Source organism: Mus caroli, unplaced genomic scaffold (genome assembly GCF_978045245.1).
Source record: "Mus caroli unplaced genomic scaffold, Mus_caroli_1 scaffold_2, whole genome shotgun sequence".
Lineage (NCBI taxonomy): Eukaryota > Metazoa > Chordata > Mammalia > Rodentia > Muridae > Mus > Mus caroli.
In genome coordinates this window covers 76,600,384-76,619,887 of record NW_028227257.1, presented here as the reverse complement: position 1 = coordinate 76,619,887, position 19,504 = coordinate 76,600,384, and the positions used below count along the sequence as shown (strand labels likewise).

The window sequence follows — 19,504 nt, the reverse complement described above, 5'->3', positions numbered from 1 at the left end:
CCAGTTGTGTGGCAACTACTGTAGCTGCCGAGCCATTTCTCCAGTTCCTTCACCTTATTTTTTGAGGCAGGTTCTCTCACTGAACTTGAGGTGTATCTTTTCTCGGCTCGCTGGCCAATGACCTCTGGGGGCCAGGTTACAGGCATTTGCAGTCATGTTCAACTTTAACACAAATGTTTGAGGATCCAAACTCAGGTGAGAGAGAGCAGACACGCTCATTCACTGAGCCATCTCCCTAGCCCAGAATTATTTCTTATAAGGAGAAAAGTGTCCCTGTTAGGAGCGCTTAACAGAAAAGCAAGGATGTAACATCATAACATGTGGTCAGAGTGTCTAGAATTTTGTAAAATGAAAATCTCGATCAAAGAAACAAATGATCTGTGTCACTGAAGAGAAAGGATGAATGGGGTCAGGGACGTCACTCAGCGACGACGGATGCTTGCCGAGTGAGTGCACGCAACACCACATTAGAGTTCAATCAAGCAAGATCATCAGAGATTCAAATTACCTGTTTTAAATTGGACCATTTAAAAAGCCCATTTTAAGTACTTATGCCAAACAATGATGAATCTCAAAAGGGAAAACTTCAAATCAGCATGGTATATTTAAAAAAATATCAAAGTGTCCTACTTAAATCATCATTTCTCAATTACATGTATTGAATTAGTATTCTTGTTATAGAAAACAATTAATTTGTTTTTCCTTTTCTCTTTCTTTCTTTTTTTTTTTTTTTTTTTCAAGACAGGGTTTCTCTGTATAGCCTTGGCTGTCCTGGAACCAATAAATTGTAATTAAAGAAATATTTAAGGAATGAGAAAGAAGTTGGGTTTTTTTGTTGTTGTTGTTTTTTGTTTTTAAATAAAACTGCAATTACATAAAGAATCTTTGAAACTGTGAGGCAGGGAGAGGTGCAGCCTGCATCTCCACAGCCAGTGTGGCATCATTCACATGAGTTCCTGGGTGCAACTCCAAGTTCAGGGTGTCTCCATCTTGAGGGCTAGCCCAGGATTGCTCCTCCTCTGGAGAAACCCGATGGGACAGAGGAGTGTCTGGGTCTGTTCTCTCTCTAAGCCCAGGCTTGTGTTCTGTCACATGGAGTCAGCGCTCACTGTTTGACATCTCACTGTTACTACGGTTTACCAAGGAGTTATGAAATCAGACACAAATCCAAATCTTCAAAACTGTTACAGATTAAAAGCAGCCAGTGTCCCACAAACTCTAATGCATTGCTCTAGTTCTTAGCATGTTTCTACTCGTAAGGGGGAAGGGATCAAGACCATTTACAATCTCCCTTGAGTTGCAGGTAATACACTGCAGAATAGCACAATTTAGAAAGCACAATCATTCTCACGTGTTGCAAAACTTACTTTGCAAAAGAGGAAAGCAAACACCACCATCCCCTCTACCACTTACCCCCCAACCCCCTCCGCCACTACATAGAAAACCTTGCTGGGCATCTTGAAATGTCTCAGGGAAGCTTCTGTCCACCCCAGTCCACCACACACTTACATCATATCCGCTGTTCCGGATTCCACGTCGGGGTCGCTCGCGAGTGACCAGAAGGTCCATCTCAGTTTCTCCCGGACTCGGGCTATTCAGAGACTGCCGGCTTCGGTAGACAGAGTTCTTCATCTGTTGCCTGAAGGAAATCCAACAAATGTTATGATGCAGCAAATGTCCTGACAGATGGAATTCTCCACCGATCCAAACCTACAGGCAACCAGTAGAGGGTTTGGATTGGCCTCAGAATCTCAGAACTGATAGTACTCGGTCCTTGGCCGGCAGTGGGGGAACAAGGCACCCCGCCTTCCTGAGCCACCCCAGATGCTATAACTATCTGGCTGAATTATGTGTTCTTTCATATCAAATTAGGCAACTACAATCAATTGCAGCAGTGCAACCTCATCTAAAATTCTGCTGATGGCAAGGCCAGGGGTTCTCTGTTGACCCTCGAGGACAGCTAACGCTGCGGAACAAACTTGCCTTTGCTGACTTGCTGACTCAGCAGCCTCCTGTTTTCCTTTTTTTTTTTTTTCTTCCTTTTTTTAATTGTTTAGATTTTAGGCATGGACTCCTACAATGTGTTAGTAAGTGAAGCCTGTAGAGAATGGGCCACTTTTAACGCTCTGATCATTGATTGATTTCTTTCTACAATTACTGTGTAGATTCTCTTCTTGGCAAAGACCGTAAGTCTGGATGCAACTTGGTGCCTTCCAACCAGTCACCAATTTTTATGTGTATGTATGTATGTATGTATGTATGTATGTATCTACCTATCATCTATCTATCTATCACCAGGTGCCTAGCATGAGCTAACTACTTGGAAGCTGTGTATCCACAGCCCTGGTACTCCCACTCTTTGCATCCTAATGGGAGAGACAACTGCCACACTATCTTCAAAGTGATTAGTGTTATTAAGAAAAACAAGGAATATTAGGGACATGGTTCACTCAGTAACGTGTTTGTCTTGCAAATATGAAGACTTGTGTTGAAGTGCCAGAATACACATAATAATGATAATTATAAAATTAATAATGATGATGATAATGATGGTGATGATGATGATGATAAAGCCACATGCTAGTGCACACTTGTAATACCACACTGGGAGACAGGAGGATTCCGAAGGTTCACTGCCTAACCAGCCTAGCCTACCAGTAAGCTCCAGGGCAATAAGGGACCTTGTCTCAACAAAGGGTGGGTGAATACTGAAGGATGTTACCCAGGGCGCACAATGTACACACATGCAAATGCACACACATATACACACATAAAAATAAGGAGCTAAGACAGAGATTAACTAGAATGGTCGGAGGATTCTCTAAAAAGGCAGCCTTTTAGCTGTGTTTTAAGACATGCAGCCTCTGAAGTGAGTCCAGGTAGCAGGAGCTCGTTCCAGGTGTCAACTCAGTTACTTGTCATAAATTCACACATTTGTCACTGTCTGGTTTCTGCTTGTCACTGGAGGGATCTATCTACAGAGGGGGATGGAAACAGCCACCCGAAGAGAACGTGGCCATGCTTGCTTTCCCCAAGGCTCTGCCTAGCACTTAGCCATGAATACAAGAGACATGCTTGAGGGGCCACACCTATTTCAAGAGAATCCAGTTGTTCTTTTTGCCTTCTTGGTTCCATGATACTTACCCTCGTGGTAAGGATAGCGTGATGATTCTTGGTGGCTACCTTTCCTGCAGGGGTAGGTGACTGACTCAGATTGGACCACCAGAGGACCATATCCTTACATCCGTGTGACTGGTCAGAGGGGTCGGCACAGGCGTGACTTAAGTTGGGTCCAGTGAGACTGAGTCGTCTCAGGGCTACGGTCAGGACAACTAGGAAAGAGGGGCTGTTGGATCTGAGGGACAGGCACTTAGGGTTTCTGACAGCTGGTTTTTGCCACCATGAGGTTTGAGCCTGCCTTCAAATGAGGCTTGGAAAAAGTGAAGAGAAAGCAAAGCCAAAAACCACTCCGGTTCCCTTGATGGAGCCAGACTAAAGCTTTGGCCTTGACTCACGCTAGGCAATGCAGTCCCTTTAGTTTAACCAGGTTGTGTTGGGTTTCCAGTTTGCAACCAAAAGACTCCTGGCTAATATGGCAGCTTACAGCCTCCCATGATAAACCGTATCCTCCAGTTATTTGCAACTAGGGGCTCCCTTTAGGAAAAGGAGGCCTGGGCACAGTAGGCTTAAGAGAGTGACTATGTTCTGAATGACTCATACTTTAATTTGCATCCTTGACTTAATGACAACTACGTTTTTGGAAAAAGGAAATCACATTTCATAGCTACCCAGCCACTGTCAATTAGCCCAGTAAGAAAAGTTTTTCTAATACGTGGTGGCGGCAAAATAAACAGACAGATTGGCAGGAGGTTATGTCATAAGCATTAGACATATACTAGTGAGGAACATGGATATGGTAGAAGCTTAGACACCGGGGCACCTGCTGCTTTATTCTGCCTTCAGGGAAAACAATGCATTATTGTGGGATTGTGATAGGCAGCCTATTTTTGTTGAATGGGGCTTGCTTTGGCGACCCAACAGAGAACCCTACAAGGGACGGAAAAGGGAGCCACGTTCCCAGAGACAGGTGCCTGACACCATAGAGCCCCCAACTCCATAATTCTGTGACTATCAGTCACACAGACAGTGTCCTAAGCTTCTGGCATTCTGGCTCGACTCCACCCCCACAGTTACCTGACTATAGCCAGGTATGCTTCTCCCCACAGTTACCTGATAGCCCAGTCCACTATAAGAGGGGCTGCTTGGCCCCTCCTTGCTCTCTTTAAGCCCTGACCTTTCTTACTCTCTAGCCCTCCTCTCTTTCCCTTCCCCCATCTCTCCACGTGGCCATGGCTGGCCTCTCTCGTTCTATCTTCTCTCTGCCTTTCTACAATAAACTCTAAAACCATAGAATGACTCTGCTCATCAAGGCCCGCCCTGCTTGAATGATGGGATAGGCTTTCTCTTAATGAACCATGTCTAGCCTCCCACCAGGAGGCCTTCCTGCGCTGCAGCCACAGACTGGACCAAGGACTCTAGACCTCTTGGGAACCATCAAGTGGCCTCTCCCCCTGCCCTCTCCTGCCTTCGGCTCCAGGGCTCAGTGCTGACCTGGGGCCCCTATTCTGTTCTCAGCTCCTCTGCTGTATCCAGCGTGGGATGCCGGAGGCTGGGAACCTGGTACCTAGGGCTGCCCCTTGTCCACCACCCGCCGAGTGGGGTCAGTGGCTTCACACAGCCAGATGCCCACCCAGGGCCGTGTGGAAAGAGTGTGGCCGACCTCCTACGTCTGCCCGCCTAGAACATGGGAACTCTGGTGAATCGAGGGTTCTCTCCCATTCCCCTCTTTTCCCCACACCCACGCCCCGCACATTATCATGGCTAACTATTGTCATTGTTGGGAATTGAACCCAGGGCCTTGTGGCCTTGTGCACACTAAGCAAGTGTTGTCCTACGTTTGAGCTACCTCCTTAGCTCAAGACGCATATCTGAAAGATTTACTTAGCACATTTCAACAGCCAGACTTCCCCTGTGGGTGTGTGCCCGGTGTATGACTATCTACTTGGTGATAAATCTGGCTGTCATGTAAAGGGATGCTTACTTATCAGCTGACGTTACTAGGCACACTTGTTCTTATTTTGCTATAATGTATAACATGTCAGTTTGAGTTTCTTCCCCTCTGACAATATTGCTGGGTGGGTTAGGATGTGTTTACTTAAACCCTTAAGAACTTTTAACAGATAAAGTAGTTCTCCTAGTGCATTCTCTGGGACCCTGGGGTTCCATGGAGATGGCCTAGGCAGCTGAGATGGAGGAGGATGCCCGGTTTCTGTCAGAGCAACTCTGAATATTACTGAATAAGTTACTATGTTGTGTTGGCCTCACAGATTCATGATCTGTGAGGATTTGAGCATAAATGGTTTGTTTTTCCAGGGGGCTCTGCAAACTCCCAGCTGGGGACCGAGGAGACGAGGGAAGGATGTCTGGAAGTCAGCAGAAGTGCCATAAGGAACTGATCGGTACTTAGGGTGGGTGGGGCTCAGGCTCACTGGAAAAGTGTGTGGGGGGGTTGTTTTAATTATAATTGGTCAATGACAAGAGATGCCTGCCATTGAGAAGGCAGTTAATTACACCCACAGAGCTCAGAGAAAGATCCAGGCCATGATGGGGAGCAGTGTAGGACACACAGTGACCGGGTGGGTCAGAAGGCAGAGGGAGAGAGCAGGAAGCAGGAGCAAAAGCCTTTAAATTGTGGCTTCTGGGAGGCGCAATGGGCAGGGCAGGGGAAGCAGCGTGGGAAGAGCTGGTTTGGATGATGATGGTTGCCTCCAGAAGCACAAGGTCTGTCTTCATTTGTCAGGGGCTTGGCTCTGGGGTGATCGGCCAGGTGAATATTAGCCTAGAACTAGAGCACCAGGAGGCTGTCTGAAGGAGGTGGTTGAGGTATGGTTCTATGATTGGTTTCATCTGAAGAATGTGCTTGCCGGGGAGTCTTCGTCACTTGGCATTGGGTAACCCTGGGGGAGGTGAAGATTTTTTTCCACCTGCTCCATGTATGAGCAGCCAACACAAAACCTTGAAACTATAGCTATTACAGCGGTGTTTCTGACACCCAGAATCTCCTGCCAGGGGTATTGATCTATGACTTCTAATCTGCCATCAGCGGGGAGAATGTCCGACCACACATTAGCTACACAACACTTTCAGCTTCTGAGAAAATTCCCTGAAGGAGTTACAGAGGCTGCAGACGGCAGGTGCAAAGTCAAACCAGCCACAGACAGTATTGCCCTCAATAGGCTGCCCACTCCATGTCTCCACATGTGTGCATAATAGGAAATAGGTTGTTCCAACTAATTTAAGAAAGAAAGAAAAAGGAAAGAAAGAAAGAAGGCACGTTGAAACTACTCGGAGAGATTTAGTGATCAGTTAACATTAGTTTTGCCTCTTCTGGCGATTTCTTTGCTCTAAAGGGAAGTTAGTGATGTTCTTGCTCACTAGACAATGATTGCTTCACTGTGCCCCGCTCTAGCTGGGTGGCTCACAGCAGCATCTCTTAGGCTTGTGCTGTGAACAGCAATTAAAAGCTAGCTCCAACCTGTGACTACAGCAGGCGGCTGGGTGGAGTCAGCACGTGAATGGGAGGAGTCAGCAGGCAGATGGGTGGAGTCAGCACGTGAATGGGAGGAGTCATCACGCGGCTGGGTGGAGTCAGCAGCAGCTTGTCAAGAACTATCCTGAGCAGTGAGGTTTAAGCTTGCTTCCTTCCCAATTAGGCTTCTCTACCACTCCATCTCTTTCCATTCTATCTCTCATCCCTATCCCTAGCTCATCTAGCTCATGGCTATCTTTTTCCCCTAAGCTGTGAACACTCGAATGTTTTTACAAACTGTTCTTAGTGCTGTAGAGACAAATGGACATCTGCGGAGAGTTAACTACACTCAAACAGCAGCCAGAGTCTATCATGGGACTTTGGGCATCTGGCCTGAACTTATGTTGAGGAGTCTAGACACAGCTCCCAGGGAAAAGCTTTGCTCAAGAAGAAAATCATTCAAAGTGTTATCTCTCCTGTAACTTCCAAGCTGGGGAAAACCGTCTCTCACTTCAGTCCATCCGAGAAGCCTGAAGCCGAGTCCCCAAGAACAAAGTGCAAATTAAAGTTGCTCTCAGCCTTCCTGTCAAATCCATACCTTTCTTTCTCTCCTTGTACACCTATTAACATGGGGATGTGTGCAACGTGAACCCTGTCATGCTGCGATTTCCTGCCCTCGTTGTCATACCAGCCAACCAAGCCCTGGCAGACTAAGCTCTGGCTTAGAAGCCCCTCCTTTTTTCTCTACTGTAAATAAATTAAGTTGCTTTGGTTTATTCCCACCTCCAGCTTGGTTCTGTTGCTTTCCAATTCTGTTCAATTTTTTTGTTCTAATTTTTTTTAAAGCAAATATCCATTTAGGCCAGGATCTGACCTACTCTGTCCCTAGTGTGTGGGACATGCATGTGTTGTGGCTTCTCGGTGGCTGCAATGTCAGCATGCCCAAAGCCAGGGGATCACCAAGGAGAATGTACCCTGTGTAGAGGAGGTATCAAATTATGGCAGGCAGGAAGGGAAGCGAGGCGGACAGGAGAAGCTTTGCTATATTTAACTCTTTGCCCAGTCCGGGAGGTCACTGCCTAATTAGTCACAGAGCTTGGAGATAGTTGTCACTCTTTGAATGGTTTCCTTTTCTAAAACTCATGTTAAAATGTGGCCCCGCCTACTGGTTAACTTTCAGAGTGCTGGAAGGTTCTACAGATTTGGGGGCGGGTCACCCTCAGTCTCACCCAGCTATGAACCCTGCAAGCTACGGTAATGACTGGCCGGTTAAGATGCCCGCTGGTGCAAAAGTGGCAGAAATGGTATGACAGGAATCAAACACTTTTAAAAAATGGATTTAAAGCCCACTCCATAAGATAGGCCCCTTGCCTGGTATCATTAACTGTGCCAAAGCCTGTGGCTGCCTCGCTCCTAGGGGAAAAACCTAGTACTATTATTCTGCTAAATGGGCATAGTAATAAATTACTCCCTGAGTTCTTCTAAAAATATTCTCATTTATTTCCACTTTATGTGTTTGAGTGTTGTACCTTGTACATGTGTGTCACGTGCATGACTGGTGTCCACAGGGGCCAGAGGGCATTAGAACTCCTGAAACTGGTTACAGATGACTGAGTAGCTGTGTGGCCCCCTGAAAGAGCAGCAAGGGCTCTTAACTACTAAGCCTCCTCTCCACCCAGATCCACGAGATCTTATCTTTATACTCACAGGTTAGTGCATCACTCAGCCTCATCCGAGACGCTTCTCATCAAAGACCAGCAACCAGTCAACATGCCGAGAGTAAGAGACCAGAGTGCTCAGGTCTGAACGGAACATCTACACTATACCAACTTCCCTCACTAAGTCAGAGGAGGTGGAAAGATTGTAAGAGACAGAGGACGCAGATATCTGTAGCGAAAGAATATTTCCTAGACATGACTGTTATAACTCACAGTGGCTGTGACTGCAGGCACCAGATCAGTACTAGCTCAAGCCTGCCAAAATCCCAGAACGGATCGAGGAGGGAATCATGAAGTCCCATCCCTAGCTAATGGGAGAGGGACAGTCACTTTTCTTCAAGGATGCAGGTTACCCATGCTCCAGGAGATGGTTCCACACCCAGGTACATACAGGATGCACCAAATGGATTCAGAAGATACTAAATTTGAAAAGGAAAAAAGGAAAGGAGAGCACATGAAATTCAGAGGGGAAGTGGGGACATGGGAACATATTGGAGGAAAAGAAATGGGGGTAGTTTGGATTCAAGTGTACTATATGCATGCATAAATATGAAATAAAATATCTAATGGCTGTTTTATCATTGTTAGGAGGTAGAAACTTGGACCAGCAATAGGGCTGCAAAGTCTTATGGGGCACAGCAACGATGTGGTGGTTTGAGAATGGCCCCCATAAGCTCATATATTTGATTGTTAGGTCCCTAGTTGGTGGACCTGCTGGGGAAGATTAGGAGCGGTGGCTTTGATGGAGTGGGTGTGGCCTTTTTGGAGGAAGTGTGTCACTAGGCGTAGGGTTTGAGGTTTCAAAAGTCTATGCCTAGGTGCTTTTTCCTCTCTCTGTCTCTCTATCCTTATCTCTCTGTCTTTGACTTTCTCTGTCTCTGTTGCCTACAGATCAGCTACTGTTCCAGAACCATGCCTGTCTGCTCCCTGCCATGATGACAATGGATTAGCCCCGGCTAAATGCTTTCTTTGATAAGAGCTGCCTTGGTCATGGTGTCTCTACACAGCAATAGGATGGTGACTAAGACAAATGGCATTATAAAAGAGTGAGTTCAGGCTCCCCCCGCCCTTGCTTTTCACCCTACCACCCTCCACCTTGCATTAACATAGCAAGAACACCTTTGCTGGATTCTGGCACCTTGATCTTGGACTTCCCAGCCAGCAGAATGGTTAGAAAAATAAACTTCTGCCAATTACAAATTCCCTGATCTCAGGTATTTTGTTACAAAAAGCAAAGAACAGATGGAGAGAGAAACCAGTTCAAACCACTTGATCTAGCTCTGCCTCGGTGGGCCAGGCCCCATTAGAGCTACAGCAGCTCACATTTCACGTGCTCTTCAGGCTTGTTAGCACAGTTTTGGGGGGTGGAGCTCATCTTTTCTTTTCACCAGGGTTTAAGTTCCACAGGAGCAACCATTAGGCTGTCTTGTCCCACATAAAACATGGAAGGAATGAGTGAGAAAAAGCACAAGTTGTGCAAGCACACATCATCTTGACCACTGTCTGAGACACAGCGTGACAATAAGTGTGGAAGAACTGGACAGATCTGTGAAGGACTGAAACGAGCTAGCATGGAGCCAAAGTGCGACAGGCATTCGCTAAGACTGAATGAAAACGTGAGGCGTGCAATCTGCCTTCCTGTGCGAGAACCGCTAGCATAATTGAACAATGCAATGGCCCTTGATCTGGAAGTTGCATAACTAGGTAAGTGGTAATTATATCTCACCCAGCTCTGAAATAGCTCCTGGCTTGAAAATATCATTAAGCTAAAGGACAATTGGGGTTGTTCGCCCCACACAATATTTTTAACGGCTTCAATTTGACTTTCTTTCAGACTCATTATTGAGTACATGCTGGTGAGGACCAGATCAAAAGCCTGCAAAGATCAAAGTCCCAAGGTAAGATCAAGGCACATGGGTACAATGCCCCAGGTGTCCTCTGTCCTCCTCCCATGTTACACAGGGACATAAAGTACAGCCATAGAGCATGTACCTGTTTTTAGACTCCGCAAAGGGAGCACACAGTTCTGGGTCTGGGTCCAAAACATGCTCCACTTCTTTGGGGGCTTTCTCATACATCTTCCTTTCCGTCAGGCCTTTGCTTGCCTCCACTGGGGGGAAGTCATAATACCCCTTCCTCTTGGCTTTCAGGCGCAGCTTGTTCCGGTAGTGCTCAATGTCTGATTTCTGCTTCAGTGCCTTGTTCACCTTGGAGGAGAGAGAGAGAAAGAGTGTCAGGTCCACCCACACCTGACTCAGCATGGCAGCAGACAAGGAGCTTTTTCCACAAGGTCAGCTGACCAAAAAGATCAGAGGTGAAGCGTGGGATAGCTTTTCTGAGAATTGTGACCTTATAGTAAAAGTCACCAGCACCAGCCCTCGTATAAAGTGGATCTGGCACTGGTGTTACGAATAGGTTTGACACCCATAGTCTCATGTGCTGAATGCTTGGCCGTGGCGGAGTGGCACCATTAGGAGGTGTGGCCTTGTTAGAATACATGTGGCATTGTTGGAGGAAGTGTGTCACTGTGTAAGCCAGCTTTAAAGTCTCATTTGTGTGTGTGTGTGTGTGTGTGTGTGTGTGTGTGCGTGCTCAAGCTCTGCCATGCTTCTTGCCATGATGATAATATACTGAACATCTGAAGCTGTAAGCAAGCCATAATTAAGTGTTTCCTTTTATAAGAGCTGCCTTGGTCATGGTGTCTCTTCACAGCAATAAACCCCTAAGGCTCACTGAATTATCTTGCATCCCTGCCTCCCACATCTGTCCAGACTGTTGATGGCTTATGTTTGACTGTACACCCTTAGCTAAGAGTCCATACTTAGTGATCCCTACTCTGCCTATCCCCTGTGGTTCCTCACTGTGGGAGTCCAGCTGCCTGGCTAGTTCTGAGTCTAGCGCCCTGAGTCTAGCTCCAGCCCTGAATTACCTCATGGCTTTCTCTGTCCACTTAGCTAGGGCTCTTAGGATAAGTCTCAAAGTGGATTGGGATGGATGTGGGGGGTGGGAGATAGAACAGATGTTCCAGTCCATGGGGGCTTTCTATATGATCCACTTGCTCAGGAAAGAGGGGGAGAGGGAGGGGGAGAGGGAGAAGGAGGGGGAGGGGGAGAGGGAGGGGGAGAGGGAGGGGGAGAGGGAGGGGGAGGGGAGGGGGAGGGGGAGAGGGAGGGGGAGAGGGAGAGGAAGGGGGAGAGGGAGAGGAAGGGGGAGAGGGAGGGGGAGGGGGAGAGGGAGGGGGAGGGGGAGAGGGAGGGGGAGAGGGAGAGGGAGGGGGAGAGGGAGGGGGAGAGGGAGGGAGAGGGAGGGGGAGAGGGAGAGGGAGGGGGAGAGGGAGGGGGAGAGGGAGGGGGAGAGGGAGGGGGAGAGGGAGGGGGAGAGGTCAAGATTGTTATTTGTGGCTGAATGTTCTTTGTTTTCTTTAAAATCACCTTTAAAAAGAATTCCCTGTAATTCATAAAGGAGAAATTTATGGCATCATGGCCTTGGGTTATGCTTTTCCAACTTACATTTAAATCAGCCATCTCTAATAGGAGAGGAATTTTAAGGCAGTCTATGTCAAGCTTGAAGAGACAGCAGTTTATAGAGGGAACAGGTCAGGGCTCTTTCCCAGCTGAGTGTCAGCAAGGCCCATTTCTTTAACTGCCCAAATGTAGCAAAGATCCATCTCTGACTGAGTGCTCTCCCCACGTGACAGGGAGCTGGCCCTGGAGGAAAAGGGATCTGTCCTAATTTCAGAGTCTGTTTGTATGGTGTTCATATCATACAAAGGCTGGGACAAAGAGACCCAGGTACGGTGGCCGCAGTGAGAGCCTTAACCAGGGAGACAGTCCTAATCAAAGGCAGTTGACAGTGCATTAGCACCAACTTCAGAGGCTTGTGTGTGTCTAGGGGGAGGGGACATAGAACTGTGCCTCAGGAAAGATTACAGAGCTAAGGGGCAGAAAGGACACATTGTGACCAGTGACTTCTTCCTCACTGATGAACCAACAATAATAAAAATAATATGGTAGTAGTGATGGTGAGGTGTTTATGTGCCAGTCATTGTGCTAAGGGCTTTACATGTAGTGGTCCATTTTGTGGTTAGAGGGACTCTACTCCCTTGCCTAAGACACAGAGACTGCGAGTGGACGAGCTGACATCCAACTCTGGCGACACAGCTTTCGAGGCCGTACTTTCTAAGCACAGCGCCATTTCTCATGAAGGCTGGGATGGGAGTGAAGAGAGGAAAGGAGCACCAGGCAGAGTCAGAGCATCTGACCTCCAGCCATCAGCACGACCTTGAGCCAGCGCCTCACCCTTCAGACTAGTTTCTCTGACTAAAAGTAAAGAAGTTGAAATAGAAGGTGTTGCCCATGTATGTAACCGAGCCTCAGCCTATCATGGTTTAAGGCCAGTTCATGCTCAGGAAAAAAAAAAGTCCTTCCTGCAGCAGGCGCACACTACACTGTCATAAGTATCCCAGGTGTTGGTGTTCTGTCTGGACTCCACCCCCACAGTTCCTGGCAACAGCCAGGTAGGCCTGGCCCACGATAAAAATGGCTGCTTGTCCCCTCTCTCTCGTCTCTCACTCTTGCTTTCTGCTTGCTCCCTCTCTCTCTCCATTCCCTTGTCCCCTCTCTCCACATGATCATGGCTGGCCTCTACTTCTCCCCTCTCTCCTTCTGTCTTTCTCTTAACTCCCCTCCCTATGCCCTGAATAAACTCTATTCTATACCATACCGTCGTGTGGCTGGTCCCTCAGGGGGAAGGGATGCCTTGGCATGGGCCTGCTGAAGCAAACCGTTCCCCCATACCTCCCCCCCACCCCCATAGAGCATATCTCCTTATATCTATTTATCTTTTTATGATCACAACGCCTGGTGCGGGGAAGAAGCCCTTGGCATGCATTTGTGAGGCCCGGCTGTACAGGGTTGCAGCAGGTCCTTTGAGGTGCAGTGAGAAAGGCTTTAGACCTTGCAAATCTCCCGCCTGCTTCAGGCAACAACAGCAGAAAGGAAATGAACAATTAACCCAGTGCTTTAACACCAGAGAAACTGTGTGTGCACACATGTGCAATGCTAATGTGCACAGTGGCCCCACTGTATGTGTATACATGTGCAATGTCAATGTGCACAGTGGCCTCACTCTGTGTGCATACATCTTCAATGTCCATACTCACAGTGGCCCCATGTGAACGTTTGGCAAGATAGAGGGATGGCATTTTCAACCCCATCTCCTGTTTTTTGTCTGAGATAACGCTCTTCTCTCTTACCTATTGATCAATGGTCTATTATCTCTAATTTTCTTTGATAAAATCTCTCACGGATGTGGCAGATTTTTTTTTTAAGTCAACTAAACTGGTTGCCCAATGAGCCCTGGGATCCGTCTGTCTGTCTGCGCAGTACTGAAATCACAGATGCACGCTGGCGTGCTTCACCTTACACAGGGCTATCCCAGGTTTTCATGGTGAGTACTTTACCAACTCAGCCATCTCCCGGGGAAGTTGACTGACATTGACACCACCTAGAAAGCAAGCAGGGGGCTATTTCAAGCTTGCTCACAGAAATCAATGTCATTTCAGAGTCTCTAGTGGCCAGCTCCTTGCCCGAGTGACAGCGTGCTCTCCTCTCCTCTCAGTTCACCCTCCTCTTATTACCCCGACAACATGGATCCTAATGGAAGTCGAAGTGTGCGGGAGTGCAGTACAGAAAGGCTGCAGGCTACACTCATGATAGGTTTGGGAGAAAGGAGGTCATTGCAGGTGGGAAGATGCTGCGAACACTCTCTAGATGACGTGGATTTCCCATCACTGAGACCTGGCGTGTGCAGAGGTACAAATGGAGGCCTCTGGACATGAGCTGCACTCAGCCTGTGAGAGATCATTGAATCCCTGTGGTCCAGCTGGACTCTCCACTCAGGCCGTGGGTGCTTACCTCGCCATTGAGCGCTGCTGAGGACTCCTGGCCCCTGTCGGAGGCAGGGTGCACTACGGGCAGAGCTGATGGTTTGATAGCGATGAGCTGCACAGATCCAGAGGAGGTGTCAAAGGGATCTGCTGCCGCCTTGCCAGCGCTGTCAAAGAGACCTGCTCCCTCCTCTTCATCGCTCGCTGTCACTAAAGCCAGGCACAAACACGTGGGGTTTAATACGTAGGGAGCTACAAGACTGAGATGTGAGGGATCTCTAAATGCAGAGTTATCTAGTTATTATAGTATCAGTAAGTAGGGAAGAATGTTAAAGGTTGCAGTTAAACAGAAAGAAAACAATTCTTTCAAAACAGGGGCAAGACACAGTTGAAAACAATAAAAAGTAAATTCATTCTCTATGTTTAAATAAATGAGAAAAGTGAATTTGGCCAAACCCGCATCCATTAAGTCTGTCCACAGCCAGAACAACAGCATTTAGTCCAGTCTCTGCTGATAAAGCTATCACATTTTGCACGATTTCAAATGACAAGTTTGCCCAGGTCAATTAACCACATGTACTGCTGTGGTTATATGCTCTTGAACTCTCCCCCCTCCCCCCCCCCAAGCCTATTTCTCAAACGACTTAGGTTTTTCATTCTTTTACTTGTCTATAACAAAGAAAGCTACGAAATAACCACCACCAGAGAACTCACTCACAACCACAGACAACTCCTCTAATTACACGGACTCATTGCCTCCTACGTGCTGGTAAATTCATTCTCCCATCTGACAGAGCATTCTGCTGTGCCGGCTGCAAGACACAAGTTGGCTTTGTGATTCCATAACTAAGATGACAGAAGGGGCTTCAAGTCCAGTCATATCTAGCTGAGTTACTTGTTTTTAAATCGTATTCTCATGAAGTAGGTAGAAGAAGGACAGCGTATTGAACAGGCTCAGCAAGATAAATTAGGCCTGCTGAAGCAACTGAACTAGGAGGCAGTTTGGAAGCAAAATAGGTGTTACATAAAATATGAATGTAACTGAAGTGCGTCCATCTTTCCTCCTACCTGCTCAAGGGACTTGGGGTGTTATTTAAATGATTGAGAAACCTAGTGTGTAGATCTCGCTGTCATTTATAATCACAGAAGATCTGTCAAATGAAATCAAGGAAGAACTTATTTTGTTTTTTATTTTTTATCTAGAACAACTTACAGACCAGGAGTGGGTCATAGATGAATTTTTTTTTTAAGTTTCATGGACTGGTTTGCAAATACAAGGTTACCAAAGCAGCCAATGACAGAGGAAAATCTCTACCAGAAATGTCACCACATGCATATGCATATTTTTAGAGGACAGTTTTACCGCATCTTATATACTTGGCCACCTTCATCACCTACTACCTGGTCAACTACTGCAAAAGCCTTCTATGGTTTTCATTTCCATGGTATCAGGTCTCCACGGTGGCCCCATTCCCACTGCCCTGACCTTTGTAACCAAGAGAGAAATGATGGTTACACGAACAACATTGGGTTGTTTCCAAGCTGTGGTTAGAAAATAGCATGATGGATTCTCCTGTCCTCTCTTGGGTCACTCATTCTAGGAAAATCATTCTGCATATATTCAAGCAGCCTCATGGAAAGGCATGGTGGCTGTCTTAGTTAGGGTTTTACTGCTGTGAACAGACACCATGACCAAGGCAAGTCTTATAAAAAACAACATTTAATTGGGGCTGGCTTACAGGTTCAGGGGTTCAGTCCATTATCATCAAGGTGGGAGCATGGCAGTATCCAGGCAGGCATGGCACAGCAGGAGCTGAGAGTTCTATGTCTTCATCCAAAGGCTGCTAGTGGAAGACTGACCTCTAGGCAATGAGGGTGAGGATCTTATACTCACACCCACAGTGACACACCCATTCCAACCAGGTCACACCTATTCTAACAAGGCCACACCTTCAGATGGTGCCACTCCCTGGTCCAAGGATATACAAACCATCACAGTGGCCTCCCACCAAAAGACACATGAGTGAGCCATCTTTTCATGTCTGCAGCCCAAGCCAACAAGACTGTGACTTTATGGCAGAGAACAACTTCGCCAAGCCATTAGCAAGTTTCTGACCTACAAACACTGTAAAATGATAATACATTAGGCCTCTAGTTTATGGGTAACATGTTACATGGTGTTGTAGAGCCGTTTCCTCTGAGATTCAAACACCCTCGTTCTACAGGGAAGCTCCTTAAGACAGAAGGTAAACACCTCAAAATAGCTTCAGGAAGTTCCTGGAACTGACCAGATTCAATAGGCCCCTTTCCCAAGAGTAAACAATAGACTGCACTCTCTGAAATGCTGAGCTGCCCAGAAGACTCTCAGACCAGACCAGCTGCTTAGAAGAAGCAGAAACCAGCCAAATTGCCGGGGAGTTTGAGTCACTTGGAAGGGGCACACTCCAACCTGTGGAGCTTCCTGTAGGCTGTGCTGTGTGCTCCAGCTCTCCTGCTTTTGTAAGCTGTCACCCATGGTGGGGTGGACTTTGGTGATGCAGCTGTCTGAGGGCCATTTCTGTTCCTGTAAGTAACCCCTCACACTTACTCATGCAAGCAATCCCCCTTTCCTGGAGATAATAATGCATTGGCTTAGAAGTTCAAGTACCTGTACTTGTTAAGAAAGATGTCCTGTTTGTCGATTTTTATTTATTTATTGGACAGGTATCCTTGAGCTCACGGCAATCTTCTGCCTCAGTTTCTCAAGTGCTGGGATTATAGGCATGAGACACCACCACGCCTGATATCAAGCTGGTTTTGTTGTTGTTTTCCATTTCAACATCATACCTATTACACCCAACCTTTTCACTCCATTTAAATAACTACATGAAGTGGGCTCGAGAATTACCTCACAGCTAGGCTAATTAGTGAAGCCATGGAACCACAAAGACCTACACCAGCCATTTTGCTGGTAAAGCATTGTGTTTTCCTTACTTTATAAGTTCATATTCACCAGAGAACAAGAGCCAGAAGCCACAGATGCAGAAAGCCTGGTGGGAAACAAGAATGGTCTGTATACTAACATTTACTAATTAACCCTAGTTACCCCAGCTCTAGACTGGACACTAGGCGTCAGTATCTGAATATTCCACAGGGGCCATAATTGCATACAAAGCATTCAGCTCTTTCTGTAGCCTGTCAGATGATGAAAGATGCGCTCTGTTTTCTCCACAATTCCACTGTTGATTTCTTCCTTCCCTTGTTCCATCCTCCAATCCAACACTGTATTAACAATGTTCTTATTTAACTCTTATTACATGAGCGAGATGAAACATTTAAGTATCCCAGAAGCATCAGTCATACACTGAATTATTCACTAATTAATTAGGGGGTAGTGGGGGGCTGAACCTAGGGGATGCAAGCATTCCACCACTGTGCTGTGTAATTTTGAAATAGGGTCTCACGAAGTTGTACAGGTCAGCCTCAGAGTTTGGATCCTTCTGCTTCAGGCTTCTAAGCAGCTGAAATTTCAGCTGGACACAATACCACACCCAACAGGGCTGATTTGGTGCTTTATTATAATACATTTTTATTGTTATTGTTGTTGGTTTTTTTAAAATAACAAACTTGTTAGTCAGACTCACCAGTACACAATGAACCCCTGAAACTTGTTAAGGGGTTAAGGGAAGGAAGTTGGGGGAAAACCTCCAAGATAGGCATTTTGGAGATCTGTCAGTTTGTTGGACTTGGTGTTGAAAATCATGCCATTTCACCCAAGAATTAGAAAAGGCGCTAAGCAAACATCACTTTTTTCCAAAAAAAATTTTTTCCCTGTCAATAAGTAATTACTTCCTTATAAATAGGGGGTTGAGGAGGTGAGACCAATTCATAGAGAAGGATGCAGCAATCACTCAAAGTTCACAAAAGACTCCAGGACTCACAGAGACACCTGGGATGGACGCACACTGAGTGTACGTGCGTGTATGTGTGCAAGCATGTGCGTGTGCTTACACAGGAGAGGCAGGGAAGGTACTAGATGGGGCAGCGTCTCACCATTTCTCTTTCTGGACTCCTCCTTTGTCACTTTCTGCTGTGTCATTCCATTCTGGGGTGAGCGCCTCCCTGAGCTGGGCTTTCCTGATTCGTTGCTGATGACAGAGCCATTCTCACTGGGCGACCTGCTGGAGGTAACCATAGCAACAGGGTAGCCAGTAAGTTTCGAGTAGAGCAGCCTCCTCTCAAGGTTATTTTATTTGCACAGTTTATGTCTGTAGCCTTTCATTCCAGTTTCAGTGGCAAAGAAGAAATGATCCAGGAGACAAAAGAAACAAAAGCCACCTACAGTCGCACTCACCCACACACTCTTCCCTCCCAGGTGAGGCGCCTGGCTGGTTGTTCTCAAGTACATTCACTGTTCTGGGCTCTCTGGACAAGTTCGGTGAGCCCAGCCTGCAGTCTCATCTCTTGTTTCATTAATCCGTCACCTCAATGACTTTGGAAATAGCAGTGACTCTGTCTGTGTAGTGTTCCTTCCCTTCACACAGCTCTCTGGATGCTGAGTATTTTGGTCACATGAGCATCTTCGGTCACGCATGAAAAGCACACAACTCTTTGCCTATTCACCACAGCACAGACCTACGTGACGATTACAGATTACATCTCCTCACCACTGGATCTTCACGCTCTCAGAGCTGCACACCTGCACACTCCTGACTAGTCATTGCTTATATTTTGAAATATAAGCTAATTTGAGATGTACATTCCTCCAGGAAAAATATTTTTGTTGCCTTTTTCTGGGCAAGGCATCATACGACACTATTGACATCTGACACCAAACAGCTGGGGCACCCTCTAGGTCCCAGAGATTGTGTTGAGTGCCTTCAAATGTAGTCACTGGTCGCAATAATGATGGCTGATTTGGAGATTGGCTCACCTTGGTCAGAAAGTGAGAGATGTGAAAGTCATGGAGGCCTAGAGTAGTTTCCAGGACTAAGCAAGGTGGCAACAAGTCACCCTCACCCCAGAACCTCCTATATGTCTCAGGCAGCAGCCTCAGATAGGAGCAGGTCACAGGGCCTCCATTCCTTCTTCAGGGCTGGACTGTCACCTCTAGGACTCTGGGAAAATGGGCTCCTGACTGCTGGCTCTGGAGCAGGTGTGCTCTCCCTCAGCCCACCTTGGGGTAAATAGTGAAAAGACTGACCTTCCTGTCAGGGCTTGGGAAATGTTCACTGCATCCTTCTTTGGATGCCTCTAACTGAGGTGGCAGAGGTTCTGATCAATTCTGCCATGTTTTGTTTCACTTAATGCAGCGTCTCCCAACTTACATGA

General features: G+C 46.8%; 1 protein-coding gene across 6 annotated transcripts in view; it reads right to left on the bottom strand.

The window, feature by feature from the left end:
* Nucleotides 1–19,504, bottom strand: part of Kiaa1549l (KIAA1549 like) — a 295,926-nt gene that overhangs the window by 53,421 nt on the left and 223,001 nt on the right. For 4 of the 6 annotated variants that reach the window (XM_085834607.1, XM_029474421.2, XM_029474422.2 and 1 more), the window contains 4 exons: nt 18,227–18,354; nt 14,223–14,404; nt 10,300–10,514; nt 1,510–1,639 (listed from right to left, as the gene is read on the bottom strand). In XM_085834607.1, the coding sequence (XP_085690733.1) occupies nt 1,510–1,639; nt 10,300–10,514; nt 14,223–14,404; nt 18,227–18,354 (655 nt within the window). The remainder of the gene's footprint in view (nt 1–1,509; nt 1,640–10,299; nt 10,515–14,222; nt 14,405–18,226; nt 18,355–19,504) is intronic. The other 2 variants (XM_085834608.1, XM_021156233.3) reach the window with 1 other exon arrangement.